The sequence below is a fragment of the Porites lutea genome, chromosome 2 (assembly GCF_958299795.1).
Source record: "Porites lutea chromosome 2, jaPorLute2.1, whole genome shotgun sequence".
NCBI classification, from domain to species: domain Eukaryota; kingdom Metazoa; phylum Cnidaria; class Anthozoa; order Scleractinia; family Poritidae; genus Porites; species Porites lutea.
In genome coordinates, this window is record NC_133202.1 from 44964985 (window position 1) to 44992620 (window position 27636).

Genomic DNA, 27636 nt, shown 5'->3' on the forward strand with positions numbered 1-27636 from the left:
GGATACCAACTAGGGATCCTGCCCTTTGAGGCAGGCACGCATGCGAACCCCCAAGAACGTCAGCGTGGGAGACTACCAACTAGCATACGTACTTCTTTCGAATTTATACCAAGTTTTGATGAAAAAGTAGAAAAACAAGCACTTATTACACAAATTAAGAGCGACGGTCAGGAAATATCTAGCATTGAGTGGCGAGAGTTGAAAAGTCGATTTCTTCCATTTTGTTTCCATAGACAGCTTTTAGCTAGATAAGAAACGTGATGTAAATTGTTTCTTCCAAAAGTTTTTTATTTGGTAGAAAACTTAGAATATCGGTTTTCGAGGTCGGATTCTCAAAATAGCCTAAATTTCACATGATTACTTCGAGTCGTTTTTACTCCCTCAGTAACGTCGTTAAAGTCCCAAAATGGCCTAATTTTTAACCCGAAATTCGCTAACATTACGGTGGCTCCGTCATTAATACTGGAGCTTTTAGCAGTGACAAACTTTCCGTCATAACTTTTTCGTTTTTAACGCGGTGGCTGCGAAACTTTGCAAAGAACAACAGATATCAATCGGCAATAGTAAGAAATATTCCGATTTCATTGACGGTAAATATTTCTGGAGAAATTAGCGCTTAAAAGGACCCTACCGTTCAAAGAAAATCGTCTCTAGTAAAAAATTTTGCTGACATTTTTTTACTGAAATTTCTGGTATCGGCTTTTATTGGTATAATAAATATGCCGGAGAAATTTCAGAAAAATCGTTGGGGCAGAAGTCCTTAACTAAAAGTCGCTCAAAATTCAGCTGTGAAATGGTTCTGGAATTTCGAAAATAAATTACTATCAGGTAGAAGGAGACATCAGTTTGAATATTCGGTACAAGTAAATTCAGGGCAATAACGAGACTCGTCGAACTGAAACAATTCCAAAATGAGGAAAAAGTTTTCACGATAATAAAAACTAAAAGTTTGTTACTCATTTTTGACGGCAATATTTAACATGTGGTATCACTCCAAATTTTCTTCATCCTTAGTTAAATCATACATTTAGACATTCATCTAAAACATACCTGGGAATTTGCTTGGCTTCTTGAAGGTAATCTCTATGTGAAACCATCGAGGTATACTGTAATAAGTATAGTATCCGTACAAGCTGTAGTATCTGTAGTAGGTGTAGTATCTGCAGTATCTGTAGTTGGTGTAGTAGCCGTAGTAGGTGCAGTAGCCGTAGTAAGTGTAGTATCTATAGTAAGTGTAGTATCTGTAGTATATGTAGCTGTAGCTGTAGTATCTGTAGAACGTGTAGTGGCAGTAGTACATGTAGGTGTAGTAGCTATAGTAAAAAGTTCAGCTAAGCGATACATGTAGCTTCCAAAGCAATCTATCTAATAGACTCATCTAATAGGCCTTTCCTCCTTTCTTAAAACTCTTAATATCAACCAGATATCAACTGATATTAACTGACCGCTGAAAAGCCAAGCACTTTGATATTTGTAACATGAACAAGTTTGAGAGTGATTGACATAGCTAGTAAAGAGACGGACCATTAAAAATCAGAAGCCGGAGGCGGGGTGACAATACTCCCAAAAATATTCCTGATCAAAAGCCTTTATTGCAATTTGACATGTTTCGTAAAATTCAAGAGGTGAACATTAAGGTTACATTTTAAGCCCCCTTTTATTTATAACCTCTTTTCCATATTTATTCCAAAATACACTGTCTGAATAAATAAATTCACTTTATTATATGCAGATGATTTGATTGTTCTATCGAGATCCAGAACAGGATTGCAAAACTATTCACATAATAAACAGGCTTCATTCTTATTACGGAATCCGAAGATAACAAAATTTCATATTCCAAAAGCGTCCAATAAATGAAATTCAACTTCAACATAGGCAACGAGCAAGTCAACGGCATTCAAAAGTTCATGATCCTTGTGGATCCTTATGAATATGCGTACGTGCATGTCCACCTGAGGATCTTCCTTTATCGTTGAGGATTTTTTAGTTTTCTCAATGCACTCTCACTGACAGACATCTCTGCAGATAACTGACAAAGTTAGAAGTGCCGTAAATGCCCACGATAAATTTGGGTGGAACTCTTGAGGACAACAATATAGAAATGTCTCAACCATTTATTGATGGCTCTCTGATCATGTAGTGCGTTTTCCATCACAATAATTCCCTTTTCTGCCGAAAACTTTCTGGAATCGATCATATCTCGTACGCAAGTTCAATTTTCGACTTCATACTGGGAAGAGTAATGTTAATGAGTCAAGCAGGCAAAAGAAATTGTGGGCCCGAGCCTACGGGCCTATGGGCTAGCTACGCCCCTGCAAACTAATCCAATTTTTTACCAACAACCCTTCAGCAACAATAACTGTATTATAAGCGGAGTCTTTAACTTTCATTTCCCTACAACGTGATATGAAAAATAAGCCACAAACATATACAAGTAGGCATCAAAATTAAAGTCCAAAAAATACCTCTTCTTACATATCTTGTAAGACATTTTTCGCTTAACAAACAAAACGAACTAACACTTTCGACACTGGACAGAATGATTCTACAACACCATATACTTAACAGACGCATCCGCTCAAAACAATTAAACTTAAACTTGCACTATAGTCCCTTGCAATAATAACGTCTTCTCTGTGCATAGCATGTTCCGAACCTCTCGGGATGGAGAGCAGAAAAATCAACGATGGACAGATAAGAGCTTCAACAGTATGGAACGCTGCACACGGCGCCACCAACGGCAGACTCAATTTCAAGGCTGGAGGAGGTAAGACTGGTGCATGGTCCTCCCTCAGAAATGACGTTCATCAGTGGCTACAAGTGAATCTTGTAGCTAAAACCGAGGTGACAGGAATACAGATCCAGGGACGACAAGACACCGATCAATGGGTTACGAGCTTTACTATCTCCTACAGCGGCAATGGAACCGCCTTTACACCTTATCAGAACAGCAAGGTATGGAAACCAATAAAAGTCGTACCAAGACAAACTCAAGCAATTAATTAAACTAATTGAATCTCAACTTGGTAAAATGCAATTGTCTCAAAAGCTCAGTCCCACATTAAAAGCTTAGTAACACTGTCACCCTCCACAAGTAACTAACTAGTTTAACCTTAACACTTCATTTATCTGCTCCAGGTCTTTAATGGCAACACGGACCGCAACACCGTGGTTTTGAACGTTTTACACCCTTCCATAAATGCACGCTACATTCGGGCGCATCCTAAGACATGGAGGGGTCATATTTCTATGAGGATGGAACTATTGGGATGTCCGTCAGGTACTGACAATCTTGTTCGTTTTCTTCTTAATCAACAAACAAGTTCCCACTAACTTTCACCACAGCGCTAGACAATTTACTCGTTAAGTCTTTTAACTGCAGTTCACTTCTCCTATTATTACATAATCACAGGCCCAAATAATATGTTTTAGAATCATATAATCAATTTTATAGAATAACGGGTTAATTGCCTTTAAACTTATCATACTTTGCAAATACGTTGGCTGCGAAAATCAAAAACGATCTACTTTTAAGCAAATGCATTTTTACAAACAACGCTTTAGCCACAATTAGTTTTTAAAAGGACTTCCTTGAAAGTGGAACTTTTACAACCTTTTTTCTTACATTGTGCTGTAAATAATGCTGGCCACAGGAAAATTCAAGTTCGTATCCAAATTGCGAGTCCTTAAGATGTTTCGATATAGTTTTTCGGATGCCATACCGATATTTTTCCATCGCTTTAAAAGTGATTTTATTCTTGTCTGATCGCTATAAAATTTTTACCAATGATTAATCATAGATTGAAATTTCGCAAAATGTTAGGTATAGTAAAATCGATCATACCATGACAACAATAAACAAAAAACTTTGAAATTTATAAACGCCTAATTTTGCGCGGTCTAGACCAGCTACTTAAAATCTAACACAAGGAACGTAAAGTTTTGTTTTTAGCAAATAACATCCGTAAGAAGTATAAAAACTCTGTATGTTTGAATTCGATTAAAACGAAAATATATTATTTCAAACCTTAAATTTTCAATAGTCGTGATAGACTATTTAATAAAAACGTTATAAATGACTCAAATTATTCTCAAGTAGCGTCTGAATGCTGCTTAATATCATATTTCGATGCCAGGAAATTTGGGTGTATTTTCGTTCCTGCGATCCTAAAAATTAACCCGTTTTCTCACCACCTAGCTGTCTTAGTGCAACTTCATTCAACATTTGGACTTTTAGGGCTTTTAGCGCTTTCCATCTGATTGGAAAACGGCCCTTGTGGATCCAAGACTGAAGAAGACCAAGCAAGGGACTTCCTTATCCAAATTAAAACGTGTGAGTAATCTACCTCTCTAAATTGGTTGAAAGGGCAGTTTATGATCAGACAACCGATCACGTTACTCAGTCGGGCTTGTATCCCATCCTGCAGTCAGCCTATCGACTTGGTCATAGCACAGAGACTGCCCTATTGAAGATACAGAATGACATACTAGCTGCAATGGACAATCAACGAGTTACTCTCTTGGTATTGTTAGACCTGAGTGCAGCATTCGACACGATTGACCACCAAGTGTTGTTGAATCGCCTGTACGTGACGTATGGAATTACAGGTACCGCTCTTAAATGGTTTCACTCGTATTTATCAAACAGGAAACAGCGAATCCTGATTAACGGGAGCTATTCGAGTGACTTTGATCTGCCTCAAGGGGTACCTCAAGGATCATGTCTTGGTCCCCTGCTCTTCACGTTGTACGCAAGTAAGCTGTTCGATGTTGTTGAATCCCATCTCCCCAACGTTCACGCATACGCTGATGATACGCAGCTCTATATCTCATTTAAGCCGGATGGTTCTGCTACTGAGACGGATGCTGTTGATGCTTTACAAGCTTGCATCAGGGACATAAGAACCTGGATGGTCCAAGACAAACTTCGGCTGAACGATGCTAAGACCGAGTTTATTATTATAGGTACACGCGCACAGTTAAATAAGGCTACGATAAGTGACTTGCAAGTAGGTGAGGTAAAGGTTTCTGCTGTTTACTCTGTTAGAAATCTGGGTGCTTGGTTTGATGCAAACATGAATATGACCACACATATTAACAGCATATGTCAGGATATTTATTACCATCTACATAACATCCGGCGTATTAGAAAGTATTTATCATATGACAATAGGAAGTCCATTGTACAGGCTATTATAACGTCACGATTAGACTATTGTAACGGTCTATTATATGGTACGCCCGCTGTTCATCTTGGTAAGCTGCAACGCCTGCAGAACGCGGCAGCTCGGCTGGTATGTACTGTATCTAGGTATGATCCTATCACACCATCCCTGATCAACCTGCACTGGCTTCCGGTTACCCACAGAATAGAATTCAAGATAGCAATGCTAGTCCACAAATGTATCTACGGCGACGCACCACAATATCTTTTAGACTTGATAAAAATCAAAGAGAGCTCGCGCTATCAGTTGAGATCATACCGGGGCATACTCCTAATGGGCAATACCTATAGAACAAAAAAGACAATCGGGGATAGGGCGTTTGAAAATGCTGCGCCCAAAGTATGGAACCGACTCCCTCTAGAAATTGGACAATGTCAATCATTGAACATTTTTAAAGTTTTACTAAAGACACATCTTTTTAAATTAGCTTTTTATTAGTTCTTTTATCAACTCATATTTTACTTTTATTGTTTTCCGAAAATTGTAAATTATTATTATCATTATCATTATTTGGATTAGCCATTTATTACTTTAAGATTTTAGTGTTGTAATGCGCATTCGATCATATCTTTATCGCATGCTAGACTGCGCAATATAAGAAATAAACATTATTATTATTATTATTATTATTATTATTAGCGCTTTTTTGTATATCTCTGAAACGACTCCAACGATTTTTTATAAAATCTCTTCACCTGTTCTTCACAGTGTATATAAGAATGTCTGAAACTTTGATTAAGATTGATTCACTGCAACACCTTGAAATTTTAAGACAAACCTATCCTAATAACCGGTCAAAAATCTGCGCTACAACATTCACAGTTTTGACGTTATGCTAATTTTTCAAAATTAATGCCGACAATAAATGTATCCATGACTAGTACATTTCAGCGTGAGTATTGTCAATGTTTTATATTCAAAAGATGCAATAAATTCAAACTAAAATGTACTAGTCATTAAGGTATGCTCGGGGGGGGGAGGTACTTTAGGAATTTCTGGGTGGGGATGTGCCGCTGGCACCCTGGAACCCTTAACCTATACCAGAGCTAGTTCAGCTGAATTTTGCTACCCTATACTAGAGAAAACTCCCCAAATCCCCTCTATCCTAGAGTAGCTGTTTCTCTTGTCTAGATAAAATCTTCAACCAACTGATCAGTTTTCTGAAAAATGATACCCTATTCTAGACCCAAACGCTCTGATTTATATACCCTATACTAGAGTAAACTGCTTGAAAACCATACCCTTCACAGCAGCACATTCCTATATAGCCAATATATGGCAGTACCCCCTCCCCCCCCGGGGGGTATGCTAAACACCAAACTTAAAGTTCCTCACCGGCTAGTGTTGGATTTTCAGTAGCTGGTCCAGATCACACAAAATTCAGCTTTTATCAATTTCAATTTTTTTTGGTTTGTTGTTGTCATAGTAATATTGATTTTACTTAAAACTACATTTTCACAAATTTCAATCCATAGCCAATTACTGGTGAAATTTTATGGTGATCGGACAAGGAAAAAAACACTTTTAAGGCAATTGAAAAATATCGATATGGCCTCTGAAAATCTGTATCGAAACACCTTAACGTACTAATCGTGCAAAAACAATTCAACTTCAACGTGCACCATAGTTTTTTGAACTAATGCATTTTCTTTGTATAGCATGTTTGGACCCTCTCGGGATGGAGAGAAGAAAAATCACCGATGGCCAGATCACAGCTTCAACCGTATTGGACGCTGCACACGGCGCCACCAATGGCAGACTCAATTTCAAGGCTGGCGGAGGTAAGACTGGTGCATGGTCCGCCCTCAGAAATGACGTTCATCAGTGGCTACAAGTGAATCTTGGAGCCAAAACCGAGGTGACAGGAATACAGATCCAGGGACGACAAGACGTGGATCAATGGGTTACGAGCTTTACTATCTCCTACAGTAGCAACGGCACCACCTATACACCTTATCAGAACAGCAAGGTATGTGTGCGCATTAGATCATATATTTAAATGCTATTTTGCGCATTATAAATGATAAATTATTATTATTATCAAGTTTTATTATTATTATTATTATTATTGTTATTATTATTATTGTATTTTTAACTTATTGAATCTCGACTCGGTAATATGAAATTGTCTCAAAAGCTCAGTCCCACATTAAAAACTTAGCAACACTGTCACCCTCCACAAGTAACTAACTAGTTTAACCTTAACACTTCATTTATCTGCTCCAGGTCTTTAATGGGAACACGGACCGCAACACCGTGGTTTTGAACATTTTGCACCCTCCCGTAGATGCACGCTACGTTCGGGCGCATCCTAAGACGTGGCGTGGTCATATTTCCATGAGGATGGAACTACTGGGATGTCCGTCAGGTACTGACAATCTTGTTCGTTTTCTTCTCAATTAACAAACAAGTTCCCACTTACTTTCACCACAGCTATGGAGGCCCGTTCTGGTCAACATTAACATAATAAAATGGCACCACAAGTGACTTTTTTGGCCAATGCAGCATTTATTATGGACCCGTTGTGTATTTTTGTCATCACTACCCAGGATTTTTTTAGTGTGTTGTTAATTTTTTTCAGCTGCATGAATTATTTTTTGTTAAGGCTGTTTACATTTTTTACGTTGTTGTATGAATAAATTTTTGATGCGTGCCACAAATAATTTTTTAGTGGTACTGCGAATTATTTTTAAAACAAGTATTGAGAATTATTTTTTCATCGTGCTGATAATTATTTTTCGCTGTATCGCGAATTTATTTTTGGGCCTACAATGCTTTGCGGGCCTTGCAGTTAAAGTGGACTGGTTCAAGTCTTTTACTTCCTTGGGCGACCATTTTGAAAACTTTGTAGTGGAGGAGTGCTTTCCAAGAGAATGCCAAGGCGAAAAATTGTCAGGGAAAGAAACAAAAGGGGTTTTCATCTTTCTTACAAAATTTGTCAGGAGCCAGTATTCTGTGCGTTCGTGATGAGGTTTTCTGGATCGAAGATTTAATAGAGGAGACTACGAAGCGACTTCACGACTCGTACACAATTCTGACCCTTACTGAACATGGCATGTCTGCGCGATTGAACAGTTCTCTACCCCCCCCCCCCCCCCCAAAAAAAAATAGATAAAATAAAAACAAAAAAATAATATACCGCAAAAAATAATTGTCGGCCCAATTAAAAATAAATTCTTGATACACATTAGAAAAATAATTCATGGCACGAATGAAAAAATTATTCCTATAAATAAAACAAAAATAACTCTTGTTGCTAAAAATAATTACTAACACGATGAAAAAAGTATTGTTCAGTGATGACAAAAATACACAATATGTCCATAATATTTGCTGCAGTTGGTTTAAAATTGACTTGCGGTGCAATTTTATTGTCATGATTTTGACCAGAACGGGCCTTCATACACCGCAGCCCTAGACAATTTACTCGCTAAGTCTTTCAACTACAGTCGACTTCTCCTATCATTACATAATCACAGGCCCATATACTTTGTTTTAAAAATCGTGCAATAAATTCTGTAGAATAACGCGTTTTGTCTTTAAACTTATCATACTTTCGAAATATGTCGGCTCCGAAAATCAAAAACGATCTACTTTTAAACAAATGCAAGTTTACAAACAACGCTTTAGCCACAATGAGTTTTTAAAAGGACTTTGTTACAAGTGTAAATTTTAACAATAATTTTTCTTACTTTGTGCAGTGAATGATACACCACAGGAAAATGCAAGTAGGCATCCAAATTGCAAGTCCTTAACGCACTATTCCTGTGCAAAAACCATTGAACTTAAACACGCACTATAGTTCTCTGAACTAATGCATTTTCTTTGTATAGCGGCATGTTTGGACCCTCTCGGGATGGAGAGCAGAAAAATCACCGATGGCCAGATCACAGCTTCAACCGTATGGAACGCTGCACACGGCGCCACCAATGGCAGACTCAATTTCAAGGCTGGAGAAGGTAGAACTGGTGCATGGTCCTCCCTCAGAAATGACGTTCATCAGTGGCTACAAGTGGATCTTGGAGCTAAAACCGAGGTGACAAGAATACAGATCCAGGGACGACAAGACTTCAATCAATGGGTTACGAGCTTTACTATCTCCTACAGCGGCAATGGAACCGCCTTTACACCTTATCAGAACAGCAAGGTATGGAAACCAATAAAAGTCGTAGCAAGACAAACTCAAGCAATTAACTAAACTAACTGAATCTCGACTCGGTAACATGCAATTGTCTCAAAAGCTCAACCCACATTAAAAGCTTAGTAACACTGTCACCCTCCACAAGTAACTAACTAGTTTAACCTTAACACTTCATTTATCTGCTCCAGGTCTTTAATGGCAACACGGACCGCAACACCGTGGTGTTGAACGTTTTGCACCCTTCCATAAATGCACGCTACATTCGGGTGCATCCTAAAACATGGAGGCGTCATATTTCTATGAGGATGGAACTATTGGGATGTCCGTCAGGTACTTACAATCTTGTTCGTTTTCTTCTTAATCAACAAACAAGTTCCCACTTACTTTCACCACAGCGCTAGACAATTTACTCGCTAAGTCTTTCAACCGTAGTTCACTTCTCCTATTATTACATAATCACAGGCCCAAGTAATTTGTTTTAGAATCATGTAATCAATTTTATAGAATAACGCCTTTTCCCTTTAAACTTATCATACTTAGTAAATACGTTGGCTGCGAAAATTAAATCAAAAACGATCTACTTTTAAGCAAATGCATTTTTACAAACAACGCTTTAGCCACAATTAGTTTTTAAAAGGACTTCCTTGAAAGTGGAACTTTAACAACCCTTTTTCTTACATTGTGCTGTGAATAATGCTGGCCACAGGAAAATTCAAGTTGGTATCCAAATTGCGAGTCCTTAAGGTGTTTCGATATAGTTTTTCGGATGCCATACCGATATTTTTCCATCGCTTTAAAAGTGGTTTTATTCTTGTCTGATTGCTATAAAATTTTTACCAATGATTAATCATAGATTGAAATTTCTCAAAATGTTGGGTATAGTAAAATCGATCTTACCATGACAACAATAAACAAAAAACTTTGAAATTTATAAACGCCTAATTTTACGCGGTCTAGACCAGCTATTTAAAATCTAACACAAGGAACGTAAAGTTTTGTTTTTAGCAAATAACATCCGTAAGAAGTATAAAAACTCTGTATGTTTGAATTCGATTAAAACGAAAATATATTTCAAACCTTAAATTTTCAATAGTCGTGATAGATTATTTAATAAAAACGTTATAAATGACTCAAATTATTCTCAAGTAGCGTCTGAATGCTGCTTTATATCATATTTCGATGCCAGGAAATTTGGGTGTATTTTCGTTCCTGCGATCCTAAAAATTAACCCGTTTTCTCACCACCTAGCTGTCTTAGTGCAACTTCATTTAAAATTTGGACTTTTAGCGCTTTTTTGTATATCTCTGAAACGACTCCAACGATTTTTTTTAAAATCTCTTCACCTGTTCTTCACAATGTATATAGTAATGTCTCAAACTTTGATTAAGATTGATTCACTGCAACACCTTGAAATTTTACGACAAACCTATCCTAATAACCGGTCAAAAATCTGCGCTACAACATTCACTGTTTTGATGTTATGCTAATTTTTCAAAATTAATGCGGACAAAACATGTATCCATGACTAGTACATTTCAGCGTGAGTATTGTCAATGTTTTATGTTCAAAAGATGCGATAAAATCAAACTAAAATGTACTAGTTATTAAGGTATGCTAAACACCAAACTTAAAGTTCCTCACCGGCTAGTGGCTGGTCCAGATCACACAAAATTCAGCTTTTATCAATTTCAAATTTTTTTTGGTTTGTTGTTGTCATAGTAATATTGATTTTACTTAAAACTACATTTTCACAAATTTCAATCCATAGCCAATTACTGGTGAATTTAATGGTGATCGGACAAGGAAAAAAACACTTTTAACGCGATTGGAAAATATCGATATGGCCTCTGAAAAACTGTATCGAAACACCTTAACGCACTAATCGTACAAAAACAATTCAACTTCAACGCGCACTATAGTTCTCTGAACTAATGCATTTTCTTTGTATAGCATGTTTGGACCCTCTCGGGATGGAGAGCAGAAAAATCACCGATGGCCAGATCACAGCTTCAACCGTATTGGACGCTGCACACGGCGCCACCAATGGCAGACTCAATTTCAAGGCTGGAGCAGGTAAGACTGGTGCATGGTCCGCCCTCAAAAATGATGTTCATCAGTGGCTACAAGTGGGTCTTGGAGCTAAAACCCAGGTGACAGGAATACAGATCCAGGGACGTCAAGACGCGGATCAATGGGTTACGAGCTTTACTATCTCCTACAGCAGCAACGGCACCACCTATACACCTTATCAGAACAGCAAGGTATGTGTGCGCATTAGATCATATATTTAAATGCTATTTTGCGAATTATAAATGATAAATTATTATTATTATTATTATTATTATTATTATTATTATTATTATTATTATTATTATTATTGTATTTTTAACTAATTGAATATCGACTCGGTAATATGAAATTGCCTCAAAAGCTCAGTCCCACATAAAAACCTTAGCAACACTGTTACCCTCCACAAGTAACTAACTAGTTTAACCTTAACACTTCATTTATCTGCTCCAGGTCTTTAATGGCAACACGGACCGCAACACCGTGGTGTTGAACGTTTTGCACCCTTCCATAGATGCACGCTACATTCGGGCGCATCCCAAGGCGTGGCGTGGTCATATTTCCATGAGGATGGAACTATTGGGATGTCCGTCAGGTACTGGCAATCTTGTTCGTTTTCTTCTTAATCAACAAACAAGTTCCCACTTACTTTCACCACAGCGCTAGACAATTTACTCCCTAAGTCTTTCAACTGCAGTTCACTTCTCCTATTATTACATAATCACAGGCCCAAATAATGTGTTTAAAAAATCATACAATAAATTTTGTAGAATAACGCGTTTTGTCTTTAAACTTTTCATACTTAGGAAATACGTCGGCTGCGAAAATCGAAAACGATCCACTTTTAAGCTAATGCAATTTTACAAACAACGCTTTAGCCACAATGAGTTTTGAAAAGGTCTTTTTTGCAAGTGGAACTTTTACAATAATTTTTCTTACTTCGTGCTGTGAATGATACACCACAGGAAAATGCAAGTAGGCATCCAAATTGCAAGTCCTTAACGCACTAATCATGCAAAAACAATTGAACATGCTTTAAGGTGGCTCGACTGGATTTTTTTTAGCGGGATACCTCCCAAGTTTGAGCCTTAACTACGCCGGCATGAGTAAAGATATGGAAAAAAAGGTTACCACAACTGTATTACATAAAGGTGAAAATTTCTTATGATCTGGGTTTTATTACAATCGGAGTCGCCATGGCAACGTAATGACGCCATTACATTTTTCATTTATCTTTGTGTTTCTCTGTACCCGGAGTCTTTTGAAGAAATCGCTTAAGGGAGTATGTACCTGCCATAATTGACTCCATTATGGCAAAGTTTGAAGAAATTCTATGAGAGCGTTTTCGAAATATTTTGAAATGCAGTTTTAAGAATCATATAAACAGTGAAATAGCATGCTAACCGCACAATTCGCTAATATTTTAAGAAAATGACAAGCTTTAAGACCGCGGCTTCATCTCATAGTAAATTGATTCCATTGAAAACTGCATACAAGAAAAGAGGGGAATTGCTCAGGGCGATTGCGTGTAAGAAGAATTTATTAACTTGCATTCTCAAGGAAAAAAACTTTTTTAACGAGATTGGAAAATATCGATATGGCCTCTGAAAAACTGTATCGAAACACTTTAACGCACTAGTCGTGCAAAAACAATTCAACTTCAACTCGCACTATAGTTCTCTGAACTAATGCATTTTCTTTGTATAGCATGTTTGGACCCTCTCGGGATGGAGAGCAGAAAAATCGCCGATGGCCAGATCACAGCTTCAACCGTATGGAACGCTGCACACGGCGCCACCAACGGCAGACTCAATTTCAAGGCTGGTGGAGGTAAGACTGGTGCATGGTCCACCCTGAGAAATGACGTTCATCAGTGGCTACAAGTGAATCTTGGAGCTAAAACCGAGGTGACAGGAGTACAGATCCAGGGACGACAAGACACCGATCAATGGGTTACGAGCTTTACCATCTCCTACAGCGGCAATGGAACCGCCTTTACACCTTATCAGAACAGCAAGGTATGGAAACCAATAAAAGTTGTAGGAAGACAAACTCAAACAATTAACTAAACTAATTGAATCTCGACTTGGTAACATGCAATTGTCTTAAAAGCTCAGTCCCACATTAAAAGCTTAGTAACACTGTCACCCTCCACAAGTAACTAACTAGTTTAACCTTAACACTTCATTTATCTGCTCCAGGTTTTTAATGGCAACACGGACCGCAACACCGTGGTTTTGAACGTTTTGCACCCTTCCATAAATGCACGCTACATTCGGGTGCATCCTAAGACATGGAGGCGTCATATTTCTATGAGGATGGAACTATTGGGATGTCCGTCAGGTACTGACAATCTTGTTCGTTTTCTTCTTAATCAACAAACAAGTTCCCACTTACTTTCACCACAGCGCTAGACAATTTACTCGCTAAGTCTTTCAACTGTAGTTCACTTCTCCTATTATTACATAATCACAGGCCCAAGTAATTTGTTTTAGAATCATGTAATCAATTTTGTAGAATAACGCCTTTTGCCTTTAAACATATCATACTTAGTAAATACGTTGGCTGCGAAAATCAAAAACAATCTACTTTTAAGCAAATGCATCTTTACAAACAACGCTTTAGCCACAATTAGTTTTTAAAAGGACTTCCTTGAAAGTGGAACTTTAACAACCCTTTTTCTTACATTGTGCTGTGAATAATGCTGGCCACAGGAAAATTCAAGTTGGTATCCAAATTGCGAGTCCTTAAGGTGTTTCGATATAGTTTTTCGGATGCCATACCGATATTTTTCCATCACTTTAAAAGTGATTTTATTCTTCTCTGATCGCTATAAAATTTTTACCAATGATTAATCATAGATTGAAATTTCTCAAAATGTTAGGTATAGTAAAATCGATCATACCATGACAACAATAAACAAAAAACTTTGAAACTTATAAACGCCTAACTTTGCGCAGTCTAGACCAGCTACTTAAAATCTAACACAAGGAACGTAAAGTTTTGTTTTTAGCAAATAACATCCGTAAGAAGTATAAAAACTCTGTATGTTTGAATTCGATTAAAACGAAAATATATTTCAAACCTTAAATTTTCAATAGTCGTGATAGATTATTTAATAAAAACGTTATAAATGACTCAAATTATTCTCAAGTAGCGCCTGAATGCTGCTTTATATCATATTTCGATGCCAGGAAATTTGGGTGTATTTTCGTTCCTGCGATCCTAAAAATTAACCCGTTTTCTCACCACCTAGCTGTCTTAGTGCAACTTCATTTAAAATTTGGACTTTTAGCGCTTTTTTGTATATCTCTGAAACGACTCCAACGATTTTTTTTAAAATCTCTTCACCTGTTCTTCACAATGTATATAGTAATGTCTCAAACTTTGATTAAGATTGATTCACTGCATCACCTTGAAATTTTACGACAAACCTATCCTACGAACCGATCAAAAATCTGCGCTACAACATTCACTGTTTTGATGTTATGCTAATTTTTCAAAATTAATGCGGACAAAACATGTATCCATGACTAGTACATTTCAGCGTGAGTATTGTCAATGTTTTATGTTCAAAAGATGCGATAAAATCAAAAAAATTTTAAAAATTTGAAATTTTACGACAAACCTATCCACGAACCGATCAAAAATCTGCGCTACAACATTCACTGTTTTGATGTTATGCTAATTTTTCAAAATTAATGCGGACAAAACATGTATCCATGACTAGTACATTTCAGCGTGAGTATTGTCAATGTTTTATGTTCAAAAGATGCGATAAAATCAAACTAAAATGTACTAGTTATTAAGGTATGCTAAACACCAAACTTAAAGTTCCTCACCGGCTAGTGGCTGGTCCAGATCACACAAAATTCAGATTTTATCAATTTCAAATTTTTTTTGGGTTTGTTGTTGTCATAGTAATATTGATTTTACTTAAAACTACATTTTCACAAATTTCAATCCATAACCAATTACTGGTGAAATTTTATTGTGATCGGACAAGGAAAAAAACACTTTTAACGCGATTGGAAAATATCGATATGGCCTCTGAAAAACTGTATCGAAACACCTTAACGCACTAATCGTGCAAAAATAATTCAACTTCAACGCGCACTATAGTTCTCTGAACTAATGCATTTTCTTTGTTTAGCATGTTTGGACCCTCTCGGGATGGAGAGCAGAAAAATCACCGATGGCCAGATCACAGCTTCAACCGTATTGGACGCTGCACACGGCGCCACCAATGGCAGACTCAATTTCAAGGCTGGAGCAGGTAAGACTGGTGCATGGTCCGCCCTCAAAAATGATGTTCATCAGTGGCTACAAGTGGGTCTTGGAGCTAAAACCGAGGTGACAGGAATACAGATCCAGGGACGACAAGACGCGGATCAATGGGTTACGAGCTTTACTATCTCCTACAGCAGCAACGGCACCACCTATACACCTTATCAGAACAGCAAGGTATGTGTGCGCATTAGATCATATATTTAAATGCTATTTTGCGAATTATAAATGATAAATTATTATTATTATTATTATTATTATTATTATTGTATTTTTAACTAATTGAATATCGACTCGGTAATATGAAATTGCCTCAAAAGCTCAGTTCCACATAAAAACCTTAGCAACACTGTTACCCTCCACAAGTAACTAACTAGTTTAACCTTAATACTTCATTTATCTGCTCCAGGTCTTTAATGGCAACACGGACCGCAACACCGTGGTGTTGAACGTTTTGCACCCTTCCATAGATGCACGCTACATTCGGGCGCATCCCAAGGCGTGGCGTGGTCATATTTCCATGAGGATGGAACTATTGGGATGTCCGTCAGGTACTGGCAATCTTGTTCGTTTTCTTCTTAATCAACAAACAAGTTCCCACTTACTTTCACCACAGCGCTAGACAATTTACTCGCTAAGTCTTTCAACTGTAGTTCACTTCTCCTATTATTACATAATCACAGGCCCAAGTAATTTGTTTTAGAATCATGTAATCAATTTTATAGAATAACGCCTTTTGCCTTTAAACTTATCATACTTAGTAAATACGTTGGCTGCGAAAATTAAATCAAAAACGATCTACTTTTAAGGAAATGCATTTTTACAAACAACGCTTTAGCCACAATTAGTTTTTAAAAGGACTTCCTTGAAAGTGGAACTTTTACAACCTTTTTTTTTACATTGTGCTGTGAATAATGCTGGCCACAGGAAAATTCAAGTTGGTATCCAAATTGCGAGTCCTTAAAGTGTTTCGATATAGTTTTTCGGATGCCATACCGATATTTTTCCATCGCTTTAAAAGTGATTTTATTCTTGTCTTATCGTTATAAAATTTTTACCAATGATTAATCATAGATTGAAATTTCTCAAAATGTTGGGTATAGTAAAATCGATCATACCATGACATCAATAACTTTGAAATTTATAAACGCCTAACTTTGCGCGGTCTAGACCAGCTACTTAAAATCTAACACAAGGAACGTAAAGTTTTGTTTTTAGCAAATAACAACCGTAAGAAGTAAAAAAACTCTGTATGTTTGAATTCGACTAAAAAAAATATATTTCAAACCTTAAATTTTCAATAGTCGTGATAGATTATTTAATAAAAACGTTATAAATGACTCAAATTATTCTCAAGTAGCGTCTGAATGCTGCTTTATATCATATTTCGATGCCAGGAAATTGGGTGTATTTTCGTTCCTGCGATCTTAAAAATTAACCCCTTTATCTCACCACCTAGCTGTCTTAGTGCAACTTCATTTAAAATTTGGACTTTTAGCGCTTTTTTGTATATCTCTGAAACGACTCCAACGATTTTTTTTAAAATCTCTTCACCTGTTCTTCACAATGTATATAGTAATGTCTCAAACTTTGATTAAGATTGATTCACTGCAACACCTTGAAATTTTACGACAAACCTATCCTAATAACCGGTCAAAAATCTGCGCTACAACATTCACTGTTTTGATGTTATGCTAATTTTTCAAAATTAATGCGGACAAAACATGTATCCATGACTAGCACATTTCAGCGTGAGTATTGTCAATGTTTTATATTCAAAAGATGGGATAAAATCAAACTAAAATGTACTAGTTATTAAGGTATGCTAAACACCAAACTTAAAGTTCCTCACCGGCTAGTGGCTGGTCCAGATCACACAAAATTCAGCTTTTATCAATTTCAAATTTTTTTTGGTTTGTTGTTGTCATAGTAATATTGATTTTACTTAAAACTACATTTTCACAAATTTCAATCCATAACCAATTACTGCTTAAATTTTTATGGTGATCGGACAGGAAAACAACACTTTTAACGCGATTGGAAAATATCGATATGGCCTCTGAAAACTGTATTGAAACACCTTAACGCACTTATCGTGCAAAAACAATTCAACTTCAACGCGCACTATAGTTCTCTGAACTAATGCATTTTCTTTGTATAGCATGTTTGGACCCTCTCGGGATGGAGAGCAGAAAAATCACCGATGGCCAGATCACAGCTTCAACCGTATGGAACGCTGCACACGGCGCCACCAATGGCAGACTCAATTTCAAGGCTGGCGGAGGTAAGACTGGTGCATGGTCCGCCCTCAGAAATGACGTTCATCAGTGGCTACAAGTGGATCTTGGAGCTAAAAGCGAGGTGACAGGAATACAGATCCAGGGACGACAAGACGCGGATCAATGGGTTACGAGCTTTACTATCTCCTACAGCGGCAATGGAACCGCCTATACACCTTATCAGAACAGCAAGGTATGGAAACCAATAAAAGTTGTAGCAAGACAAACTCAAGGAATTAATTAAACTAATTGAATCTCGACTCACTAACACGAACAATTTTCAAACCCTGAGACCCACGTCACAAACTTAGCAACACTGTTATGCTAGCTATAAAAGTCAACGACTAGTTTAACATTTACGTTTTATTTTCTCCCTTCAGGTCTTTAATGGGAACACGGACCGCAACAGCGTGGTTTTGAACGTCTTGCACCCTTTCATAAAGGCACGCTACATTCGGGTGTATCCTAAGACATGGAGTGGTCATATTTCTATGAGGATGGAACTCTTAGGATGTCCGTCAGGTTACTAACATTTTCTTTTTCATTTTCTTTACTTGTCAATAAACAAGCAGGTTTCCACTTAATCGCCAAAAGCGCTAGACTATCTCCTCGTATACTCATTCAACTACAGTTCGGTCTTAATGGTCTTGGGCAAGGATCAAAGAGCCAAATATGAAATCAGTTTTATAGCAAACACTCCGTTATGCCTTTTACCTTATCGTACTTAAGAGCGACGGGAGCTTCGAAAACTGAAAGGGAACTACTTGTACAAACTAATGCATTTTACAAACAACGCTTCAGCAACAAAACTGTGTTACATGTGGCGTCTTCAACTTTCTTTTACATCACCTTCCTTATCTACCCAGAAGCTATCTATGGACAAAAATGAAAGAAATCGATTTTTTCAACTCTTGCCGGGAAATCAGGATTTTGCTCGAGTTTTCCTGACCGTCGCTCTTAAATATTCTCGAAAGTGTCGTTTGTTTGTCACAAACAACAACTAAGTTTGTACTTCTTACCATTTTGAATCATATAATGTTTATCCCTTATTTTGTAAACGATCTCACGTTTTTTTTTCTTCTGGGATAGCGACTTTCTTCTTCTTTATCACTGACAAACACTTTTCCATCGTTTTTTAATCGAACTAATCACAGCACCTTTTTTATTCGTACTTCGCGCTCGAATCAATTTTTAAACCTTTATAAAACAGTGTAGTTTGTGTTCCCTCCTACATAGACCATAGCTCTTGACCAATAAGCAGGCGCACAATCACTTAGTTATTGCGGTATAAACTGTTATAGACCTTTGCTCTCGACCAAAGAAAGGGCCAGAAATTACCCAGTTATTGCATAGGAGCCAAATGACTCACTCACTCATGCATTTTCCTTTACGCTGTTATTAGCTGGCGCTCCTGTTGACGGTAGATTTGGACAGTGGAGTGAATGGTCACAGTGTAAAGCCCCCGGTATTGCAAGTAGAACGCGACTGTGTAACAGACCACCTCCCGCGAGAGGGGGGCAAACCTGTCGGGGTCACGTATTAGAAGAACAGTTTTGCCTTTTTCCAGGTGCGTAAACGTGAGATAAGAAAAAAAAGAGAAGGAAGAAATTCCACCTTCTTTTATGGGAACAACCGTTTTTAAAACAGAGAGTGACGTTATGCCTTTTATACCTTTATACACTAGGTACAACATTTAAATTTACCTGCTCCCGATTGGGACCCTTTTGGTTAGACAGCTCGAAAATCTAATGCGTAGGTCAATGACGAGGTCAGTCCTCGCCCAAGCCAAAAGTTTGTAAACGTTACGATCCAAGGCAGTTTTAGCAGGATTTGGGCATTTGAATAATACTTAAAGAAACAATGATCTAGCATTATATTGTGCCGCATATTTCCATAAATCAAGCACAATTTTTGGCATTCACAAAAATACGAGCTATTAAAGCATACCTACATAACTTTTTTATTACTGGTGCAGTGCTGTACCTAACGAAATAAAAAAAGGGAAGAGGGAGTTCTTATGACCAACAGAAGCCCGGCATTTGCCTAATTTGCTAGTTAGTGCAAACAGTAACAATGAAGTCTTGCCAGCAAACCAGCAGAATGAAACCTATCGCAAAACATGTAGATTCTGACGACTAAGTAAGATGGGAGTCAGAAATTAAAATTTTTTGATACAGTTTTATGGAGATAGCCTGCGTCGCAGACACCTGACTTTTTTGTGCACGCCTTTCACAGGAATTACAGGAAAGGACATTACATTAAGTAACATCAGTAGCAGCCCGCCATTACCAACAAGATCATACAAGATTGTATCGTTACAAAAAGAGGTTTGCATGACACGATATATTTTATTTTGTCGATCATCTAACGATAAAGCAAATTCCAGTTTGAAAGGTGTGGTAAGACATTATGTGGGGTAATACATTGATAAAAGGTGCCGTTAACCCTTGTTTCGTGGCCTTCTTAGCAGGAGCAGTAGCAGCAGTAATACGCATATGCTAACAAAAGACATTTAATAACCTTTATGATAAAGTTGACGTTTCGCACTCAAGGGGTTTAAGGCCTGGGTCAAAGATGTGTTCTGAGCATATGAATAATTGAAAATAGCTCTCGCTAGGAGACCTGGAACAAAATGAACGTTTCCCCAAAAGTAAATCTTGAGTTTTTCTTGTGCCTTAACGTTTAATTATTGTCACGTGACACGTCACCTGACCAAAAATTAAAAATGAAGGAAATTGGCGAATTGGTGGCGAATCTACTTTGTTTCGATAAACATTTCGGTATTTCTGAAAGAGGATAAACATACCTAACTTTCTACGTTTGGAATGAATTTACGCGAAGTTTAAAATTAGTTTAAATAATCCAAGTTTTAATTTGGGCATTTAAAATGATATTTTCCCTCATAATTTTTTATTCAGGTACAATGGACGGTCTTTCCAAACGTGGAGTGTTAGAAACATTTAATTTGAATTAGAACAATGTATTTTCCCGATTTCTTTTCTTAAACCGGCCATCAATTCGTCAATAATTTACGATTTTTAGCAAAATGGTCACGTGACTTATTAACACAATGTTTATACTTTAAAATGGTAAGAACGATGAGTTCTTTATGTGTGCCAAATTTTGATTCAGCGCCATCATCTATGCCAAACTGATAGCCAGTAATTCATTTTCCACAAGTAAACATCTTAGTCCCAGGCGTTAAACTACTTGAGCATGCAAGTGCACATACCTTTTCAAAAGTAACAATGTACAAAAATGGGAACGGAGATAGCAATAATAACACCGTTTGTGCGTTTGCCACAAACCTCAAGACCGCGAGTACATAAGATAGGACTGATTTGAAATAGATGACAATTGTCCAATCCTTTTACAAAGAAAGTTTGTATCCAAGCCAAAGGAAACCAGCTTGTCGCACCCGGTGTCCTGTCTCTTCTTCCCTTGTAACGTCTCTAACCCAAGCGATCCAAACAGGCGTGATCAGATTGCGCTCTACGCATTCCATTCATTCTTAGTGGAAGTTCAAACAAATGGGGATATGCTGTAAGTCTATGCTTTAAGTCTATGCTGGCTACATACGTGCCGCACATGCGTAGACCATCTCCGCAACCTGGAGATAAGGTTCAGTAATGAAGCACTATCGTTTGTTGGGGCATTGTTTTTCAAACGTCTCCCAAGTTTCCAAATGACATCTATAACTACGAAATCGCAAATTCATAAATTAGACAGTGTCTCATCACAGTCATTGTGGTCAGAACAAAGATATTGAGAAATCGCTTCACATCAAGTGAATTTCTTTTTTGTGTTTTTTTTTTTCTCGATCTAGATTGACGAATTATTGAAAGGGAATTCCTCGGCAAATGTAAGCAGTTTTATAAAAAGTCTCGCAAACGCAACAAAACCAGGAAATAGAATCACTCTCACTGGAAAAGAATTGTCAGCATCAGTGAAGATGCTAGTTCAACTTGTAAACTATAATTCACTGGTGAACAACAGTGCAGTTAATACGACAACAGACCAGCAAAATATTGTACAAGTAGCAAGTAATCTTCTGGAGGAAGAAAATACCCCCACTTGGTTATATCTGCAAGAGGTATGTGAAGTTAATTTAGGCCTAGGCCAAACGTCGATCTTTTCAGGAGAAGTTCGTCTGAATAAGTTTGGATCGTCCAACACGTTCTATCTGTCTGCTTCAGACGGGTAGAACGACTGAAGATCGTCCCCGGGACAAGCGTCTACCTTCACATGCGACGAACTAAACTAATAAATTAAAAATCTGCCTGTATGATAATGTATATTTAGCTCGTTCGGAAGAAAATTTATTACTTACCTGATTCAATTTATTGGTTCTACGTACGGTCCTAAGTTCGACGTCAGACCCAACAGACGATGTTAAATTACCGTTAGACCGACCCAAATTAGGGTTTGGCTTGTCTCATGAAAAGTTTGAAGTTTGGCCTAAACCTTAGTTGTTTAAAACAGCAGCTATTTTCTAGCTTGCGTCGCAGACGTAATTTAATTTCGGCTGGTAGACTTCTACTGTATATATTAAACGCTTCCCCTCTGCCCCCGGGATTCAGCACCGATATCCTTCTTCTGGGCCCCCAACGGACTCAAAGAATGAAAGGAACATCTTGGTTGGCCAATCAAACAATGGCTATTTCGACAGGCCAATCATGGGTCGTACTCAGATCCCGGTACACAGGTGGGGACCCAAACAAGGATTTCGTCGCTGTTTCGCAGACGGCCTTAACCAGAGTTCAGTTTCATCTGTGGCGATGGCTACTATGGCAAAAAAATGCTCTCATTACTTTTTGTTTACAAATTTTTAGAGCCGTAGTAATGTAACTGACGACCTTTTAAAGGCAATGGACGACTTTGGTTCACAAGTTGGTAGCCAACTGGACGCGGGTTTGGAAAACTCAACTTACGTGGTAATCCGCAAGCGGAACATTGTTTTTAGGGTGGATCTCTTAACAACTAGGAAAAAGGTAAAATGAATAAATTCACGACCTAGAATTACCTTTGGCCTTTATTTGTAGAATGTGTCATATTTATCAGGGTTCAATCTCTGTCCGTGGAGTAAAATGTTTAATTACTAATTAAAACCTTTCCCTCCACTGACTGCGCATTAATAGCGCAGCCTCTTACATAGGTAGTGGTTTGCGGCTGATGTCATGGCCGCCAATTTGTTCATAAGAACCAACTATTTTTTTAAGGATTTCTAATAAACAAATTTCTGTTGTCTTAACTTCCCTAACACCTCCCTACTCATATGGTTGTAAACCTTGACTCTACGGGTGACGTAATGACTCCTAACCAATCAAAACTCCTGAAAATAATTTGAATATCAATCGCATGCACACAGCTCCCATTTTCATTTTTCCTCCCTTATCACAAACCACCTTTTTAATCATTTCGTTCATATTACTTTTGTTTCTTTCGTTGTTTTTTCTCTTGAGAAGAAGACACCAATTAAGCATTTATGTGCAAAATAATAAATGAATTTCTATTCTCTTAACCTCCCGAACACCGCCCTACTCATATGGCTGTAAGCCATGGCTCTACGGGTGACGTAATGACTCCTAACTAGTCAAAACTTTTGAAAATAATTTGAATCACAATCATCCACACAACTCACATTTTCATGCTTCCTCCCTTGTAACAAACCAGCTTTATTGTTATCGCTTTTTAATCGTTTCGTTCATATTACTTTTGTTTCTTTCGTTGTTTTTTCTCTTGAGAAGAAGACACCAATTCTAGATTGATATTTCAACTTTTTTTCAGCTCAGCATGGACTTCTCCCAGCACGGCGCAGAGATCTTTGTTCCTGGTGAAGCGTTCGCCTCAAAATCAGCAACTCAAGCGACCACCATTGTCTACAAGACTCTCAACAATTTCTTAACACTTGAAAAGGAGGGTGCAAAGAACGAAGAAAAGAATAGGAAGACAAAATTCAAGAGTGTCTCAAGTATCGTTTCTGCCACAATTCTTCCGCGTCCTGTCAGCCCGATGAGAAAACCAATCAAGTTTGTTTTTTATCACAAGAACAAGGCAAGAAACATTTCAACTAGCCAGCGTAGCAAGTGTTTCCGCGTGAGTTCGTCCCTCAGTGAGCTTGCGCGGAAACGCTTGCTACAACATCTACATTACAACTTACGTATACACCGTATGCAACTAAATTATTATTTTATGGATAAGCTTTATTGTGCTTCTTTGAACCAATTTTATCGATTCGTAAAGACGGGTTTTCCTCACTGGGAAACTGATATATTTTGTGAAGTTTAGTTGCCTACGAGATTAACGTGCCGAGTCATTCAAGTAAATATGCAATCAAAATTTAAAAAATGTGAAATAACATCCATGTAAAATATGAAGCGAAGCTGGTATGTTCAAAAATCAATTCATGCACAGAAAGATTTTGCACTCCTGATTCACGCCAATATACCACTTCGTCTTCAGGTTATTCAGATTATGCCCCATACCAAATAATGAAAAAGAAAGAAGTAGTTATCTAAATTAGAACCAACAAAAATTCAATGCAGCTCAGTATATAAGATCTAGTGACAGAAAAGATGATAAAAGAAGACAGTTGGAAGTGATCGAAGACTTGTGAAATGGTATTCCAGGCATGAGTACTAATATATTGCCGGGGGTGTTCAAGCCGTAACAAGTGGAAGATTAACGTTAACAGTTGCCAGAAAGCGAAGGAAATGCGAGGAAAGAAGTGTCCTCTTTATGTTCTTTGTCCATAAGTTTTTGAGTTGTATCGCTGGTTTCATTTATCGTTCAGCACTTTTTTCTATCATTTGTATCCCCCCAGCAAAATTCCCACTTGCTTTCATTTGCTTCAAGTTTTCTAAACATTTATCCGGTGTGCATAAAGATAGATAAATGAATCAAATAACTGATCAAAAAGTAAATTGTCTTTTTGACTGCAGAGTGAAGATGTTATTGGGAGCTGTGTATTTTGGCAAATAGGACTTCCACAGAGAACGTGGTTAACGCGTGGGTGCGTGCGTGTGGAACACGAATCAAGTGCGCGAGTTACCACATGCCAGTGTGATCACCTGACAATCTTCGCAGTGTTAATGAACAACAAACGGGTAAAAAAGATTATTCTTTTATTCCCCTGCAGCTCCTGGAATATGAGCTTAAGTTTAGAACAAATATCTATTGCAGTTTATTTATCACTATTATTATTATTGTTAGTATTATTATTATTATTATTACTATTATTATTATTATTATTATTATTACTATTATTATTACATGCTGTACCCTGTCACCAAGCGTTCTCGGGTGGAGAAAGAGGCGGGACCCTTGGGACGATTTTGTGTCACAAAGAAGTCCAGACGGGTCTTCCGTGAAGGCAAGCGTGATCATGCAGCTGCGTTGAAGTGACCTGTCTTAATTCAAAATGGTTACTGGCAACCATAATTCGAGCCCTATATTTCCGAATTCCAAAAGCTTTAATTTCTTCATGCTACAGTAGAGAACCGCGAAATAAGCAAGGAAGTGATGGACTGTTCAATTCAATTCAATTCTTTATTTCACACTATATAAGATATTTACACAAGTGTATGTAGGTAAGAAAATAAAGTAGCTGATAAATAATAATTAACTAAAAGACATTAAGTTCATTTGTGTACAGCAAAATCCCTTTTGCAGCTTGCATGACGCACTATGGCACTGGGAATACGAAATCGTTTTTCTCTTGAAACTTTTTTATTCTCTTTTCTAGGTCAAACCTCACCACGAACTGTACTTGAAGTCTATCGCCACCATAGGCTGCGCATGCTCTTTGCTGTTTCTACTGCTGACCTTCATGTTAATGGCATGCCTTTGGAAGTATCTGAAGAGCCCGAGAGTGAAAATGATATTACATTTGTGCCTTGCTATTGCTGCGACTTGCATATTAATCATGATCAATGAGAACTTTCACCTTGAGGAGGTAAATATTTTTATCTCAAGTATTCTTTATCGTCATTAGATTGGTATAACCCTCTCACTCACCTCCCTACTTTAAAAAAAGGCTATTTCAAAACTTTCTCGAAATTTCTGGAGTTAATCCTTACCAGAGGAAACAAAATTCTTCATGACATTTACCAATCAAGTAGATAAAGTGGTTTAAAAAGTTATGTTGAACTCATCGTAGATTTATTGCTTCTTCTTCAGTTTCGGGGTGGTCTCTGCTGTTACAGATGGTGAGATCTCCAGATGACGTAAAACAAAACATTAAACGGGCACTACACAAAACTCACACCACATCACAAAGCGTTACCAACAATCTACAACACCGAGAAACACTCAACACCCCAATGGACCATTTGGAAGACTTTTTTCAAACACCGACTAAATCTCTTTCTTTTCTTTTATCAGCCCCAAGAATTATTACTTCCACTAATAAAAAAAAAAAAAACGAAAAAACATCTTCTCATCCTCATAGTAGTGATCCTTGGATATCTTCTTTCTCGGTGACACTACCTCATTTCGACTCATTTTGTTTTCCTGGCGACTGATCATTCAATTAGAATAGCGGCTGCCGTTGTTAGAAGAATACTTAAGATCCTTTAACCCTGGCCTTTAAACTCCAATATCCACATACAATTTAATGTTCTCCAGACTCATTGAGAGAATTTGATAAAATATCTAAACAGTTTCCCTTTAGTGATTGATTTATCGATTGTCATAGCTGATGATGCATTGATATTGCCATTGGAGAACTGCAACTTTGGTCCCAGGGGTTTCTCCTCTGTTTCCTTTAAGCCAGGCAAGAACGAAAGACGGACGAGGAGGGGCAAATAGGCGATCACTCTAAGATTTAACGGGTTAACAGTCACTTAATATGCGTTACTTGACAGGTTTGGTGTACAGCCATGGCGGCGTCACTTCATTATTTTCTCCTGTGTGTGTTCACATGGATGTTCAACCATGGTGTCCTGCTTTATTTACTCATCATAAAAGCGGACCTGAGAGACAACATTCATTCAAAGATGAAGTGGTTTTACACTTTTGGATGGGGTAAGAGAAACGTTAACGTCAATTTGCGTCATCACACCCATTTCCACAGAGGCTCGACGGAACGTTATTGGATTTCCGCTGTGCGAAATAAATGAAGGCGCGAAAACTGAAAAATGGAGCCTGCCACCTCACTCAAAAAAGCCTCTTTGAGCTTTTGTGGAGAAAATACAGGCTATCATATTGTATATGTTTTTCAGCTATATTGCTGATTCTCTGTATCATAGGAAGGCGGTAAACAGCAGAAAAAGCGGCATTTCTCACCAGCTCATTCAACGTCCCTTTGTCCTTTGCTTTCAAATTTGCGTAATGCAGAGACGTCTAAATAACGTGGCCGGGTGCATAACTATAAGAAATACATGTTGCGTTCTCTTTCAAACTGAAATTCCTAGAAACAGTGTTTGGTAAACTGATAAACCGTTGTCGTAGGGTACGAGAGAACTAAGATAGACTGGAATGGTTTCCATTATTCTCTCTTGAGAGACCTTAGTTAATTTTCAGTGAGAAAGGAAATCGAAGTGAACAAAAGGAAAGAAAAAGCAGTGAAGTTTAACGTTATTTAAATCTTGATTGTAAAAAAAAGGTTTTCTCTATTTTTCTCTACTTAATGGAG

The 27636-nt window shown here is 37.6% G+C and overlaps 3 protein-coding genes across 3 annotated transcripts in view; all 3 read left to right on the top strand.

Annotated features, from left to right (window-relative positions):
* LOC140926281 (adhesion G-protein coupled receptor D1-like) overlaps window positions 1-27636 on the top strand; it is a 55146-nt gene that overhangs the window by 25433 nt on the left and 2077 nt on the right. The window contains exons 7-10 of the mRNA XM_073376042.1: window positions 23790-24098; window positions 24944-25108; window positions 25747-25956; window positions 26867-27026. Of these exons, the coding sequence (XP_073232143.1) occupies window positions 23790-24098; window positions 24944-25108; window positions 25747-25956; window positions 26867-27026 (844 nt within the window). The remainder of the gene's footprint in view (window positions 1-23789; window positions 24099-24943; window positions 25109-25746; window positions 25957-26866; window positions 27027-27636) is intronic.
* LOC140928658 (uncharacterized) lies at window positions 2668-9030 on the top strand. Its single transcript, XM_073378436.1, has 6 exons — window positions 2668-2958; window positions 3142-3283; window positions 4375-5016; window positions 6887-7197; window positions 7455-7596; window positions 8930-9030. The coding sequence occupies exons 1-6, from the start codon at window positions 2668-2670 to the stop codon at window positions 9028-9030; spliced, it is 1629 nt and encodes a 542-aa protein (XP_073234537.1).
* Window positions 9085-23002, top strand: LOC140928670 (uncharacterized). Its single transcript, XM_073378446.1, has 14 exons — window positions 9085-9375; window positions 9558-9699; window positions 11320-11630; window positions 11890-12031; window positions 13144-13454; window positions 13638-13779; window positions 15590-15900; window positions 16133-16274; window positions 17885-18195; window positions 18383-18524; window positions 19405-19569; window positions 20238-20329; window positions 21829-22095; window positions 22835-23002. Exons 1-14 carry the CDS (start codon window positions 9085-9087, stop codon window positions 23000-23002), a joined length of 2937 nt encoding a protein of 978 aa, XP_073234547.1.

Excerpts from the sequence above, each read along its gene's own strand:
- LOC140928658 (XM_073378436.1), top strand. The coding sequence starts at position 2,668 with ATGGAGAGCAGAAAAATCAACGATGGACAGATAAGAGCTTCAACAGTA. Across the intron at positions 5,017-6,886 it reads GATAAGTGACTTGCAAGTAG|CATGTTTGGACCCTCTCGGG; the intron begins GTGAGGTAAAGG and ends TTCTTTGTATAG. Across the intron at positions 7,198-7,454 it reads CACCTTATCAGAACAGCAAG|GTCTTTAATGGGAACACGGA; the intron begins GTATGTGTGCGC and ends TATCTGCTCCAG.
- LOC140928670 (XM_073378446.1), top strand. The coding sequence starts at position 9,085 with ATGGAGAGCAGAAAAATCACCGATGGCCAGATCACAGCTTCAACCGTA. Across the intron at positions 9,376-9,557 it reads CACCTTATCAGAACAGCAAG|GTCTTTAATGGCAACACGGA; the intron begins GTATGGAAACCA and ends TATCTGCTCCAG. Across the intron at positions 11,631-11,889 it reads CACCTTATCAGAACAGCAAG|GTCTTTAATGGCAACACGGA; the intron begins GTATGTGTGCGC and ends TATCTGCTCCAG.